The 15,043-nt window shown below is 37.8% G+C and overlaps 1 protein-coding gene across 3 annotated transcripts; it reads left to right on the forward strand.

Annotated features, from left to right (window-relative positions):
• Positions 1–701: 701 nt before the first annotated feature.
• Positions 702–14,469, forward strand: MTX3 (metaxin 3). Of its 3 annotated transcripts, XM_004766804.3 has the most exons (9): positions 702–798; positions 1,306–1,375; positions 1,746–1,822; positions 2,783–2,875; positions 3,457–3,639; positions 3,783–3,859; positions 4,356–4,513; positions 5,784–5,869; positions 7,852–14,469. In XM_004766804.3, exons 1-9 carry the CDS (start codon positions 718–720, stop codon positions 7,960–7,962), a joined length of 936 nt encoding a protein of 311 aa, XP_004766861.1. In that variant the 5' UTR covers positions 702–717; the 3' UTR covers positions 7,963–14,469. The 3 variants fall into 3 exon arrangements, with proteins under 3 accessions (XP_004766861.1, XP_004766864.1, XP_004766863.1); XM_004766807.3 differs by lacking the exon at positions 5,784–5,869 and having other exon boundaries at positions 703–798; XM_004766806.3 differs by lacking the exon at positions 5,784–5,869 and having other exon boundaries at positions 703–798; positions 13,646–14,469.
• The last annotated feature ends 574 nt before the right edge of the window (positions 14,470–15,043 follow it).

Consider the following 15,043-nt stretch of genomic DNA (forward strand, 5'->3'; position numbering starts at 1 on the left):
AAAAATTTGCATGGAATAGAAGCCACAATTTAAGTGTATACAAGGGTCTGCAGGAATGCCAAAGTTCCTAACTTTGTAAAATCATCCCAAGAAGGTGACAGTTAAGCTCTGTTTGGAGGGAGCAGTGGCAGAGAAAGGAGATTTTCCTGTCTGAAAAAGGCAGAATTCACTTAACAAGTTTCAGTAATAGGGTTACCTCTAAGGAGAGTGGAGCAAGTGAACATGAGGGTGACATAATTAAGACTGAGAGTGGAATGAGACAAAAGCCAAGTGTATGGGGTAAGGGGTTGAACAATTATTGAGTGCCTATTGTATGTCAACTTATTTCTCCCTGTGTCATAATTTTTTAAAAACACAACAATCCTGCCTATTTTACAAATGGGCTAGTTTAGGCCCAAGGTAGTAATGTTCAAACACTTGGCTTCCAGTAAATATTTGAGCACTGTCTGGCAGACGTATCTTAAGGGCCAGGATTCTTAACCATTAGGCCAGGCTGATTCTAAGTGGGCTTTTATTTTTTATTTATCTTATTATTATTTTTTTAATTTAAATTCAATTAGCTAAGGTGAGGGCACTTTTAACCCCTCCACCTCTCCTTGCCACACCTCTTCACAGTCCAAAGGTACTTTTCCCTCCCTCCGCCCCGCCCTGTGCTTCAACGTGCCGGAAATTGGGCCGCTAAGTACTTCCGGTGTAGCAAAGGTCAGCCCCGGCAAGATGGCGGCCCCCTTGGAGCTCAGTTGCTGGGGAGGTGGCTGGGGGCTCCCATCGGTGCACAGCGAGTCCCTGGTGGTGATGGTGAGGCCGCCTTGCGGGCCAGGGCGCAGGAAAGATGGGCGGGGCCAGAGGCGCGAGGCTGACTGGGTCTGGTCTCCGTCGCTCGCCGCGGTTCCCTGCGGCGCTGCAGGGCCGAGAGTGGCCGGGGAGCTTCTCGCTGCACTGCACTGGGTTCCTTACTCTGGAGTCACAGCCTGGCCTGTGACCCCGCCAAGGCCTCGCGGAAGAGTCATGGCTTTCTCGTTTGGCTCCGAGTCTTTTCAGCCTTGCAGAGCTTTCTGGGCGGTGGAATGAAAAGCCAAAGCTGGGTGCACGCGCGCCCAGCTCTGCATCCCCCAGACCTTTGGGGGAACAGAGTCCCCGAAACTTGGGCAGCTGACGCGCGGGTCCTCTGCTAGACAGCCGGAGAGGGAGGGACACAGCCCGCGTGTCAGGCGTTTCTGCCTTAGGGGGACCAGGCTGTAAAGTTGCTCTGTAGATTTGTGCTACGTACTCAAGCCTAATGTTTTATTGCAAACTTTGTTTCAGGCTTACGCCAAATTTTCTGGTGCACCCTTGAAAGTCAATGTCATAGATAACACCTGGAGAGGTTCAAGAGGTACAGTGTAAACATTTTAATACACTTTACTGCTGTTTTTGAAATTACTCCCCCTTCCTCGCCGAATTTAAACCTGTGAGGCATACAGCCATGGAATACCTTGGGGTTTAGTTTCTTCTTGTCATGACCTTGGCTTTATGTTGCTTATGGTTTGATCATTCTGAGTAGTACTTTAAAATATAAGCCAGATCAATGGAAATTACGAGAAATGACAGTGTTCTCCAAAACTGCATTGTGAAATTGCAAAAAACTAAGATGAGCTTACTCATTTCCCTCCTCCAAATGGCAGTTGGTGTAGTTTTTAGGGGATCAGAATCCCTTCAGAGGAAGTAGAAACATTTCCTTGTATGTGAACTGTTTTTGGTTATAGGAGATGTACCAATTTTGACAACTGAAGACAACATTGTTTCTCAGCCTGCAAAAATACTAAACTTTTTAAGAAAACAGGTGGGTGGTTCATTTTTAACATGTTCCCTGCATGTTACTTAAAAACAACAAAAATAAAAACATTGTAAAGTTTTTTTTTTAATTTTTTTTAACCAAATCAGTAGATAATTGGAGATACCTCAGGTTTGATATAAAAATGGACTTGAGAATTACTGCTCTGAATCATGAGTTGTATTGTGATTTGAAAGTCATATAGTGAAGTACACTCAATTTATATTTTCATATACTGTTCTGGATTTAAGTTTAGACATAAGCAGATTCAATGAAGCCATCTCCACGATTACACTTACTGATACGACTGTCAATTTAGTCACAAAGCTGCTACACACTTTCTGCTGCATATGACATCTGAGTTCCCACCAGCTAGCAACTATTTTATTTTTAAAGAACACTTAACTAGAGAGTTGCAATTAAATGTTTCATGAAGTAATGTATCTAAAATGGGCGAGCATGTAAAGATTTGTATAATGTATCCAGAATATTTAAACATGTAAAGACTTCTTTAAATACCAAAGTTATAATTGGGTTTGACAATACTTTTCTTAAAAAAGTCAGTCCTATGTCAACAAAATTTAGAACTGTTTTAAATTGGGGGGGGGGGTTCTTTCTTTTTTCATGGGGAAAAATGCAGCTAATTAGAACTTCTTCCTTATTATTAAAAATAATAGCTTCTGTTTATTAAGTTTGCACTATATGGCAAGCACTAACAAAACTGGGTCATAAACAATCATTAAATAATAGCAGTTAAAAAAAAAAAAAACAGTATTTACTGACCTTACCGTGTGTGTGATGTTGTGCTAAGAATTTTATTTGCACAAGCTGCATTTGTCACTGATTTGGTATTTATCATTCTGCCTTTTAATATCTTATTTGCCATTTTTGAGGAATAATATTATTTAGCTTCCCTGTTTTGAGATGCCCTTGACTTCTCAAGTATTTTGGTTTTATGTTTTTTCATAGAAATATAATGCTGATTATGAACTCTCAGCAAAACAGGGGGCAGATACCCTGGCTTACATTGCTCTCATCGAAGAGAAGCTTCTTCCTGCAGTGGTAAGCATTGGTATTATAATGACCTACTAAAAATATCCTTCAGCCTATTTAGAAGGAGCATAGTGAAAATGGCTTAAGAGAGGAAGTTTCATTTATGTATTAATCTTGATTCTGTGTTACTGTGCAACTGGATTGTTAGACATTCAACTAGGACAGGAAACAATGAAGTGAAAGGTAATGTCATTTTGGAAATAAATTTATTTATGGAAGATGGAGTTTGGTGCTCCCATGTATAGAAATCAGCTAAGTATAGTTCATTCATTCAACAAGTATTTATTGAGCAGATATATGCCAGGCCTTGTTCTGGGTGCATGGGATACAGCAATCAACAGATGCATGTTTTTAAAATCTTGTTTTATATTTGGGTCATTCAAATTGGGAAAGTTGGATGAAGCTCCTTTAGACAAAGATGTTTATCAAAAACTTTCACTTGATCAGATGACCTTTCTTTTAATAAAAGAACATGCTTGTAGTGGGTTTGTTTTTGATTTTGATTTTGGTTTTTTGATTGGGGGGGTTCTTTTTTTTTTGTTTTTGTTTGGTTTGGTTTTGGTTTTTAGTTGTTTTTGTTTGGTTTGCAGCTTCACACATTCTGGGTTGAGAGTGACAATTACTTTACTGTGACAAAGCCATGGTTTGCTTCACGAATTCCTTTTCCCTTGAGTTTGATTCTGCCTGGAAGGATGTCTAAGGGAGCACTAAATAGAATTCTTCTGACCAGAGGAGAGCCTCCTCTCTACCACCTCCGAGAAGTGGAAGCTCAGGTATGGTTGGGATTACTTTCAAAGCAAGGGGCCTCCAGAGGAGGAACACGAGAGGCAGCAGAGATGAATGTACCTAAATGCCTGCCTAAAAGGAGTTCTAGAGCATCCTTCCTACTTTTGAGTTGTTATTTTGTCCTTATTAGATATACAGAGATGCCAAGGAGTGCCTAAATCTTCTGTCAAACAGATTGGGAACATCTCAGTTTTTCTTTGGAGATACGTGAGTACATTCCCTTCAAAATCATTCTGATGTTTTGTATGCATGTAATCAATAAACACTTACCTAAAGCAAGTTGTCTTGCCCCCCTTTATGAGTTTTTTACTTTAATAAAAAGATTTAATGGATTACTCTAGTGAACTTTTTCTGTCCGTGGTAATCAAACATTGACTCCATATGCTATCTGTGTGAATTTAAAATATCTAAGGCTATTCCCACCCTGTCTCTTATCTGTACATAACACTTGTGAGTAAACATGCGTCTTTACTTTATAACTTTTCTTCTAAATAAAATAAATGGTTACAGTATTTAAAAAACTACTGAATATAACCCTCATTCATTGCATCATTTTATAAGCAAAAATATGTAGTAAACCTTTTAAAAGGCTATATTATATACTCCAGAATTGGCAAATGGATTTGAGAAAAAATATTTTTAACATAATCCCACATTAGTATTTTCCTATGTGTTTTTTAAAAAATCCTTAATTTATTTTTAGGCCATCTACCTTGGATGCCTATGTATTTGGTTTCCTCGCGCCACTTTATAAAGTACGCTTTCCTAAAGTTCAGTTACAAGAACATCTAAAACAGCTCTCCAACCTGTGCCGTTTCTGTGATGACATCCTAAACAGTTATTTTAGGCTTAGTCTTGGAGGTAAGCTGGCCCCTCTTCAGCTAATCTGTGTTTGCGTAGAATATCTGCGTATTTTCCAATGGACATATAAGCAAAATTCTTGACTTATTGAAGAAATTTGTGTATTGTCTGTAATGTTGAATTGTAGCACTTAAAACAGTTGCATTTTTCCAAATTTATTCCCATGTGCTAGTTCTACTTTAAATAGAGAAATAGACGTTTGCCTTTTGTCTGTTCTTCTAGATTTTATACATTTCTTGCCTCTTGTTCTTCTTTAAAAATTGCCCCTTTGAAGTGGATCATTTTCTTCTAAAAGTTAACCACAGGTATTTATTGAGTCCCTGCTAAAAGATAGCATTTATCCTAATGCAAATGGGCAATTATTTTAAATGTTGCTTCCTGCATTTTCCTGCGTGAACAGGAATCAGCAGCAGATTGATTTGGGGGAGGTACACTCCCATGATTCCACTACTTGAAAACTGGTTGCATCAGACTGGAGGTATTGTAAATAGAGGATACCCGTCACTTAGGATATGGTTCCTTGGGAGTGTGGGACCTTGTGCTTAAGTGATCAGGATACGAAATTTGTATTGGGAGAATTGGCAGAGACTGTTCTTTTAAGGAAACAGAAGTTACAAGGGTAACTGGCTTAGGGACAGTTTCTTTTTCAGGGTGGGTTGTGTGTTTGGTAGAAAGCGAGGGGTTAGCAGTTAGAGGGTCATCAAACTAAGTACCTTTCAACCTTGTTACTCTGGAACAGTGATTAGCAAACCTGGCTAGAGGACAAATACAGAATTTTGGCTCCTTTGTCAGATTTACTGAATTAGCATCTCACAGGCATGGAGCCCAGGAATCTGTATTTTTTTAAGTCCCTCCAAATACTGTGAATGCCTGGTTGGGTGCCGTATCGGAGTCTCTGCCTTAGAAGGCTGTCCCAGTCGTTGTGACTGAAGGCTTATTTGGTATGAGTGGGGAAAAGGTACAACTCAAAATTTGAGAAGGATATGAGAACTGCTGTGCTCTTTGACTAACTACACTTGCTAACTGCATAACACTTGGCTGTCTACTTAATAGACTAATTTAGTCTTTTTGTTTAGGGTTTGGTTTTGGGAGCATTACTATCTCTTTTAACTTTGCCTTTAAACCCATAATTGTTTTTCATTTTGCCTAGTTTTATTTATTTATTTTTGGAGGGTGGCATACTTGGGAGGGTGGAGAGACTCAAAATTCTTTCAGTCTAAACAGCTTTTCAAAATTTTCTGTCTTTCTGATTTCTGTCCTGGCTTCTTAGGCATCTCTCCTGGACAAGAAACGGTAGATGCAAATCTGCAGAAACTCACACAACTTGTAAATAAGGAATCCAACTTGATTGAAAAGGTCAAGTTTATTTCAATCATTATTTTATAGTAGTTTAGTATTTTCCTTCCTGAAATTAATATTGTAACTTTTAATTAACTTAACTAAGTTAAGTTAATATGCATTAACTTTACCCTCTTAGTTTTTTTTAAGAGTTTATTTTTTTCCATAAAGCTGCTCAAATATACATTTATTGAAGTTGTACATAATACAGTGTTTTGAAGCCAGTAGTGACCTGATTACTTTTTTTTTTTTTTTTTGTGACCTGATTACTTTGAGAGTGGTATTGGGTTTACTTTTACCACATAATTAGTGATTTTTCAAATTAGGAGACCCAAAAGCCCGGTTTAAAAAAAAAAAACAAAAAGACAAAACTAAAACACTTCTTTGCTTGTCTGTTTCTGTCTCTGAAGGATAGCACTTCTTGAGATTATAAGCACCTGTGCTTGTCCTTTCTGAATAGCACTATGATGTCTTTTTCTTTCTTCTACTTAAACTGTGTTATTTTTTTCTCCTTCCTTTCCTTACCTGTTCTTAATGTCGCTTATGGTTTTTGGTCTTGTTGTTGTGTTTAATCAGTGGGCATATTTTGCCACTTTGGGTTTGCTCATTCGATAAGAGAGATATTGAGGAAGTACATAGGGGAGATAGCCAGTAATGGAAATTTCAAAGGTGATTCTAGTTGAAAAAATCCAAGAGACTTACGCATTTTCCCCCAAATGTCTGATGAACTTGCTTTTTTTCTTATACCAGTGAATGATACTTCCTTTTTTCACTAACCAGTGAGGCACTGTGGCCTGATAGCACTGGCCCTCAGTTCCTGAGGTCTCAGTAACGGCACCGTGTTGTGTGAGCTTTTGAGTTGTCTCACTAGTCCTCACAGCAGCTCTGTGTACTCCATCAACTACTCCATCAGCCCTGTATTACAGATAAGGACGGTGACACTTCGAGAGTAGTATATGTCACCTACGTAAGGTCATTCAGCTGGCTAGAAGCAGAAAGGGTATTTGAACTCTGGAGACTGGATTCCAACATGGGCTCTGTAGTTAGTCAGCTGCAAATGAAGGAGATACCTGGAACTCTGAATCCAGTACTAGTAGTACTAGTTGCCAGAAACCTCTGCCTCTCCCTGGCATGACCATTCTGTTTCTTCTTACAGTATTTCATGTGTTGTTAGAACATGAGTAGTGAGTAGAACTGAGCAGTAAAACTGTAAAAGACCAGTACTAAAGTTTAGGTGGGCTGACTACACGCCAAGTTTATCTTCTTAGCCCAACTCAGTCAATCCCGTGAGAGGAAATATGCTGACTGTTTAAATGTGGGTCATAGAAAGATTATGTAGATTGTTTTAGACACTTAACTGCTAGATAGGGGCCATCCAGTAGAATTTTCATTTTCTCTGTGTGGCAAATTCATGACAGCCATGTAGAGGGAACCACGAGATATCTACCTGTGCGGAAAGGGCACCCAGGAGGCACCCAATTGTATCACTTGGTACACTTCTATCTTGGGTCATTATCAATATATGAGAGCTTCCTAACTCTAAGTCAGGCACTCCCCTGTCCACCCGTTTCACATCTGCTCTCGGTGTGGTTCACTGTTGACTACCGGTGTTAGGACAACAAACCTATTGGCTACTATTGTTCACCATTTGGACAGAAAATATAGAGCTTAAAAAAAGAAAGAGTAATATTTGAGGGACTTAATTCTTGTAAGAAAAAAGCCTGACAACACAATTGATTCAAGGCGTTCACCAGGAATACTTTTTTCCATTGGAAGGCATCAAAGACGAGCAACATAGCTTTTATACATACACTGAGTTAGCTGGTATTTGGGGTGCAACATTTCGAATTCTTGAGTATTTGTAAGGAAAAGGTTTCTCAGGCAGTCCTGGAACCATATGGTTCTGTACTCTTCCAGGCTATGGTTTGGACGGGGAGACCACAGTCCACACAAGTGGTGCCACCGCCATTAGTCAGATGTATCTTTTGTACGTTCCACAGATGGATGACAATCTTCGCCAAAGCCCTCAGCTTCCTCCTCGGAAACTGCCAACACTTAAATTGACTCCAGCAGAAGAAGAAAGTAATTCCTTACAACGGCTATCGCCCTGACAGTCCTCATGCTTTGTGTCCAAAGTCATGCAGTCATCTCTTACACTACTTATGTGATGGCAAACAGAAAATGTCATTAGTAGGTATAAGGAAGGCTCTAAAAAGAAACTTTCTCTGACATCTAGTTTTTCTTAATTAGGAAGCTTGTATTTTAGCTTGGCAGTGCACTTTAGATAACATCAGAGTAAATGCTAAATGAACTTGGGGAAAAAAGAAAACACACTGTACTGTATATTTAAACAACAACAACAGCCTGCCTTAATCTTGGCAGATTTTTGCCTTTAGTTCACATGTTGCTGACCAAAACATACAATTCTGTTCTGAATGTGTGCTCTTATTTATTCAAGTTAATTTATTATTAATTTAGTTTTCTTGGAACAGTTTAAATATCTAATATGTGGCTCTTTGAGGCTTCTTTTTCTTCTGTTTAGAAATTTTGATGCCAATTTTAGACATTAGGGGAAAATGTAATGTTCTCATATTCTATTTACTTCAGTAGAAAAGCCTGTATTTAAAAAGCAACAAGGAATGTGCTTTTGAATTATGCTCTCAGAAGTGTAATCTTTTGGGCTATCAGTACTATACACACACACACACACATATATATATGTCTGAGAGATATATATATGTATCACAGGTGGTTTCATATAATACTCATCTGACTGTATGCACTTCAATAGAACATTGGTATTGGTGATGTGTTCAGTTAAGGTTGGCAAAGATTCTTTTAGTTTATTGGACCAATGGCAGCTTTAGACCTATGTATTTGTAGTACATTTTTAACTCAAGTCCTCTCTTTCTTGGATTAATTTTAGGGGAACTGAGTATATTGGTCATCATTTATTATGCTAGGCTATAAAGTCTTACTGAAAGTTGCCCAACTGTCAGATACTACTCTGCTAGAGTGACAGAAGTACCTACTGTGTGCTTGGTCCAAGTTCATCATGCTTGAACCAGTGTTCTTTTCATAAAACGACTGTCACATAGTCAAAAGCTTTATGGCAACTTATTATTTTCCATATAGTTGAACTACAGTTGAAGCATCTAATGGGATATTTGGAAATAGCGGTAGTTTTTAAAGAGTATTTTCTATTTATTGGTTGCCGACCTGTTAAAGGATTTGCTGTGCAGGTGATTTTCCTTATAACAGAATCTCTCTAATTTTAGTGGCTGAGGTGCTTCTGTTGTCCTAAAACCACTTCTGGGGTTTTTAAAATATAGGATCATGTTTTTGACTAGTGTCTCAAAAGATTACTATGGTGCTCAGCAAATCTTACCACGTCGTGCAGAAACCCCCATGTTAAGAAAACAGCTCTGTAGTCAAGAGACTTGCCTAATTGGAGCTGAATGGAGCTCAGCTGTGTTTGACCTAAATCCTCCCAGTTTGCTCTGTATTTAGGTAGCTCTTGATGCAGGAGTCTATAAGTCATTGTAAATATTTTTTCTTGAAAGTTTTAATTAAATGAGAAACAAAGTAGTCTTCAAAATCTTATCTGTTTGGATGTATTTAGGGAAAGTAACTAATGAGTTTCACATTACTTCTGCAATGAGTTTGTGTGCTCTGTATTAATTTTCTATTAGATTCCAGCAATCCAAAATCCGTACGAATATTCTCTATTAAAAATCATGACCATAGGACTTACCGTCCTCTGGGATTGATGTATATTGGAGAAGGGTGGTTAACACATTAATCAGTCTATTTATACTTTAGTTAGGGTTGGTCTTTTTCAATTGTGATTTATGTTAAGCCTTCAAAGAAGCATTTGAAGTGGCTTAAAATTGTCAATGTACGTAAAACAGGACAATTAAAATTAGGTTTGGGAAAAATGAAAAATTGGGGGAGAAAGAGCTATATCAACCCTAACAGATTCTAAAATCAAATGGTAAATTTAACTCCCAAGTTTCTCCCTGGGCACAAAGATAATACTGGCTTATGTAAAGTTTTCTGGGAGTAAAACTACTAATATCCATGCTAAGGATAGTGTGTTTAAATTTTTATACGAATGTAGAGATCGTGTTCTTACGTCACAGAATTCAACCAATAAACATATTGTAACATTTCACGTTTTGAAAGTTTAATGAAAGATAGCATTCTAGAATAACATGTATTTGTCATTTTTTAGTACAAAAGACAGCTGTAATAATGATTTACTTCCTTTTGGTCATTCCTGCTTTGAATTGCCTTTAGACTTGCAGTACATAGGCTAGGATGTTTCCAGACTACCTTTCCTAAGATGCAAAATGTGATTTAGATAAGTGAGAATTTATACAGTGGGATTCTTAGTTGAGCATTTTGAGGATAAGCCAACAAGATGTCAGGAAGCTATAACTGAGTATAAAGCATTCCAGGGATGAGCCACGCATCGAAGAAGCTCTTAGAAAGAAAGAACTTTCCAGATTGGCCAGAGAGCTTGTGACCAGCCTGTCAGGATATGTTCTGGATAAAGTTTCAGTTGCTGAGATAAATGGTACACAGTGTTTAACAAAATACTGTGAGCTACTTTCTTGAGGACGTGATGGTGGAATATGACCAAAGGGACCGTGTTTGTGTTTATATTTGTTGGTATTATAGGATTAGAAAACCAGTCAGATAATTCCCATAAGATAAAGATCTTCCATCAGTGGACGGCCACCGGTCATCCATAAGATTGACCGTTTCTTTGAACACTAAAGACACTCTAAAAAGCATTGAGGATTGTCATTCCTTCACCATGGTTATTTTCCCCTGCAAAGATTGGCAACGACAAATTTCAGCTTAGGGTTGTTTGTATTATTTTGGGAGTACTAGAGAATTCAAGAGTTTTATAATAAATCCAAAGCATTTTGATTTGCATTTGTAATTTCTATTCATTTAATATTACTAGATTTATTAATGTGAAGGAATCAGGGAGCTTATTTCAAACACAGCTAAGCTGCAGTTTTCAGAAGTCTACAAAACTGGAAAGAAACTAGACATCAAAATAGGCAGAAACGTATCAATGATACAATCTCAGAAAACCAATTTTTTAAGGTGCCTTCATGTGATAATTGTGGTATTTAAAGTCAGGAGTATGTTTTCATGGAGACTGTTCCAAGAATATATATCCACCAGGCCTATTGGGTTTTTTGACAGTTTTCCATAAACAGTCAAAAGTCTTAACCCTTTAAAACCAAAATATAAAGTCAAGAAGCTGAATGATGGATACACAGTCATGTACTATTTTTGGAACTTCTTATGAGTCTGTATATCAAAAGGGTTTTAAAAAGTAAATTTATGATTATCTACATAAACTCTGATTTAAATCAAATGATTCAAACATAGTATTTAGTGTTCAGTTCCAGACAAATACATAATATAAATTAAATATAACTTACTTCCTTCTTAAGTTTAAAGAAAGAAACACCTCAGGTTTGTAACGGCTGAGTATCTAAAGATCTGCTTTGCCCTACCAGAAAAGAAAAAACAACAATCTAAAACCAAGAACTCCAATTCCCTATAAAATATCCTATGATTTTATATTTGTAGTAGTATCTTCTTTCTGTGGTACCTGGGTTTACCTTTTTGGGTAAGATACATTAAGAAAAAGTTCTTTGTCTTCATGGGGTGGTAGTTCTTTGCTTTGCTGTGTTCTCTCTAATTACACAGTGTGACGAGGTGTGCGCTAGAGCCGTGCTTTGATGAAGAAGGTGCAGCATCTGTGTGTTTTTGTTCTAAGCTCAGAGGGATTTAGTAATTGACTTCATCTTGCTTTGGTCATTTATATAATTGAAATCCTGATCAGAGCCGCTGAGAATAATTTGGGTTTTGATTATTGTCTCTTGTATATGTTGTTGGTATTAAGAATTATCTTTTGTCTTTTTTTCTTGTTCAGCTCTGTGGAATTTACATTTGCTCTTTGGTGTTTTCTTATTTCTTAAATGGATTATTAAGAAATTTATTGTAAATTACATGAACTAAAGATTTGTAATCTGTTACCCTCAAAGGTTTTTTTTAAGATTTTATGTATTTACTTTGAGAGAGAGCAAGCATGCACAAGTTAGGGGAGGGGCAAAAGTAGAAGGAGAAGCAGGCTCCCCACTGAGCAGGCAGCCATGCAGGGGAAACAGGGTTCAGTCCCAGGACCCTGGGATCATGACCTGAGCTAAAGGCAGATGCTTAACCAGCTGAGCCACCCAGGTGCCCCTGCCCTGAGAGGTTTAACTGAAGTGTCATTAGATCTTCAAAAGGCTGATTTTCACAGAGAGTAAAGAGGAAGTTTTGGGGTTTTTTAAGGGTTTTCAAAATATTTTAGCCCCTGTTGGGATGTTAAGTAGGGTTTGCTAGGAAGCCCAAAATCTTGCTGGAATGTTGTGTTTGCTAAAAGCCCAGGTTACTGGCCCTAGACTTAAAACCACTGCGATTGAGGTGAAGAGCTATTCTCAGAATCAAAAGCATACAGCAATTATTTATTCCAGATGAAGAGGCCAGTGATTATGGATGAGAATTAACATTCTTGTATAATGGTATAAGAAAATGTAACTTTGAGCTGGACATTTGTAGAGAGGGGAATGTTGTGATAGAAGAATATTCTTAGCAAAACAAAGTAGTTTCTTTTAAAAAAAAATGACAGGAAAGCAAGTCGTTTTGTATCCTGATTATTATTAATGTGAAATTATACCATAAGATTTTTAAAAAACCATCTTTTAGTTCCCTGGAGAAAAAGGTGTGTTTTGGCAGATTATATTGTTATTATGTGACTAGAGGGTTCTGTGGCCAAATAAGTTTGGGAAATGCTCTGTTAGGTTACTCTAGGCTTTTCTGAATCTTTGTGTGGTTTCAGTTTCTGAGAAGGGCCTATCTTGTCTGTGCTGTTTCCCTGATTTATTGTATACGGTTTGTTTTTTGTTTTGTGGGTTTTGTTTACAATAGGTATCTTGTGGGATTTTTATTCTGAGAAATATACTTAGGGAAGCACTACCCTGGAGTGGTTTTGCTTGCTGGTGCTAATTGCAAAGGTTTCCTGTTGTCAGGTGCCCCTCTATTGAGTGGTGATCAAAAATGGGAAGATAGGTTAGGACTGCCTTGGACCATGAAGTTGAAGGGAGGGGGAGCATGGGTTTAAACAGTTTGGTTATTTAGGCTCCTGTAAGGCCCCTGGTCAGTTAGTTTCTTTCCCTAGAATCCCAGCTGGCTTGGAACAGCTGTGCAGGGACATGACCAGGTGGCTCCAGAGAACTCAGCAGCATTTAGGAATCTCTGAGACAGTGGGGACCAACTTGCAATTCTGGAACAAATTTTCAGATCATTTTTGGCTGTGCTTTAAAAGTGCCAAAAAGGTGATGGGATTTATAGCATTAAAGTCACATATAAGCTGCTGCTTTTATGCATATTTAAATATATATACATGTATATGCGCATATAGACGCACACACTATTGTAGAAAGTTTACAGTTGCTTCAGTGACAAAGCAAAAGAAATTTAATATTTTCAAGTTCTATTCTAGTCTGAAGCTATGTTCTAAACAAGGATTTTATGTTTGTGTGTACATTTTCTAGAATAAGGGTTTACCGTTTTCATTAAATTCTAGAGGCTTCGATATCCTAAAAACTTTAAACATCACTAGACCTCCAAATTTCAGAGGACTAAGTGTATGTGATTTCATCTCAAAGTATAAAACTGGATTTCTAATCAGGCATAAGGATGCTCTTTGTTTCTTCTCTGCAGAGTGTACAGTTACCTATTGGAACTTCACACTTTGGATGTGTATTTGATGGAAAGCTTGCCTTTGGTCTTTGCATTGTGTAATGGTGAACATCTAGCCATGTGAAAAGCAGTTGGGTCTTTGCTGTGATTCTTTAGTTTTCCTCATGCAAATTCAGAGAATTGCCTTTTCATCATTTACTTTACGTATCCCGGATTCTTCGAAATCAAGAGAAATGACTTGCTAGAGTTTGCATCAGTCCTCAGCAAGTCATGCACTTTACAGAGGGCCAGGCTCGCCCGTCGTTCTTCGGACTGCTGGCTCCTTCGCCTGCTATGCTGGGGTCTCTTCATCAGAGAAGGAAGGCTGTACCCAGGCTTTTATGTTGATTTCATGAAGATGAGCTTTATTCCTCTTCTGACTTAATGTTTTAGTTTGTATGATAGGAAATTACATGTTTCCATTTTTCTGTGCATCTTGAAATGGAAATTTGAGGTGTTTCTAATGTCACTTTGGCTTTCTAGAAGATTGAGCACAAAGAAGATTAAGAAATATATGTGTACATATATTGGTTTTGTTCCACCAACCTTATCTTTGGTAAATATTTTAAACATCTCTACTGGTGTACAAATACTATAGTTTTGTTGTAAAGATCTTAAAGCAATGTTGGTCATAATTGAAATATTCTGGTCATGCCTAGTGTGAATATATTTTACTCAGAGATTATGTATAAATACCCAGAAGTGGTAGTGATGATCAATGTTGTAAAGAATTTATTCTGATAAGTGAGAAACTGGATATAATATCAAAATAGCTATTTTCACAATAAAATCTCAAATTGCCTGAATATTTATTAATTTCGTATTTAATGTTATTTATTCCCTGAGGTAAATATTTTCACTGGGAAGAATTTTTCAGCGGTTGAAAGTGGTTATTCAGTGCTGGGAGTGAACTTGATAGGAGGCTGTTCTTTAGAAAATGTTTATTCTTTTTATAGTGAGTTGAGATCCCTTGTGCTCTTTCTACCCCATGCTGAGGCAGGTTAGAGGCCGCCTTGCTCAGGCACTGGTATGCGAATGACTCACCTCACACAATTTTTCAGGGCTACAGTTGGCTCATCCCTTTGGCCCTATAAATTTCTTTTAAATTTTCCCTTTTGCCCACCTAGACAGTCCAGCAATATTTCATGTAACTGAATGGAAGGCATACACTGAGGAAAATGCAGTTTTAGTGAGGGGCTGGGGTGCATGTGATGGGGGAAGATATTCATGTTTTTTTGCTGCCCCCCCTTTTATAAATGAGGTAGGATACATGGGATAGAGAATCCTGTTATAACTTGAGTCAAGTAAGGGCAGCTTCCCTGAGGGGGTGAGTGTCTTTATCAGTAGAATCATTTTTTAATTGAGTATAACTTACATATA

This window comes from Mustela putorius, unplaced genomic scaffold (genome assembly GCF_011764305.1).
Source record: "Mustela putorius furo isolate JIRA1106 unplaced genomic scaffold, ASM1176430v1.1 tig00537350_pilon_pilon_pilon, whole genome shotgun sequence".
In the NCBI taxonomy this organism is placed as follows: Eukaryota; Metazoa; Chordata; class Mammalia; order Carnivora; family Mustelidae; genus Mustela; species Mustela putorius.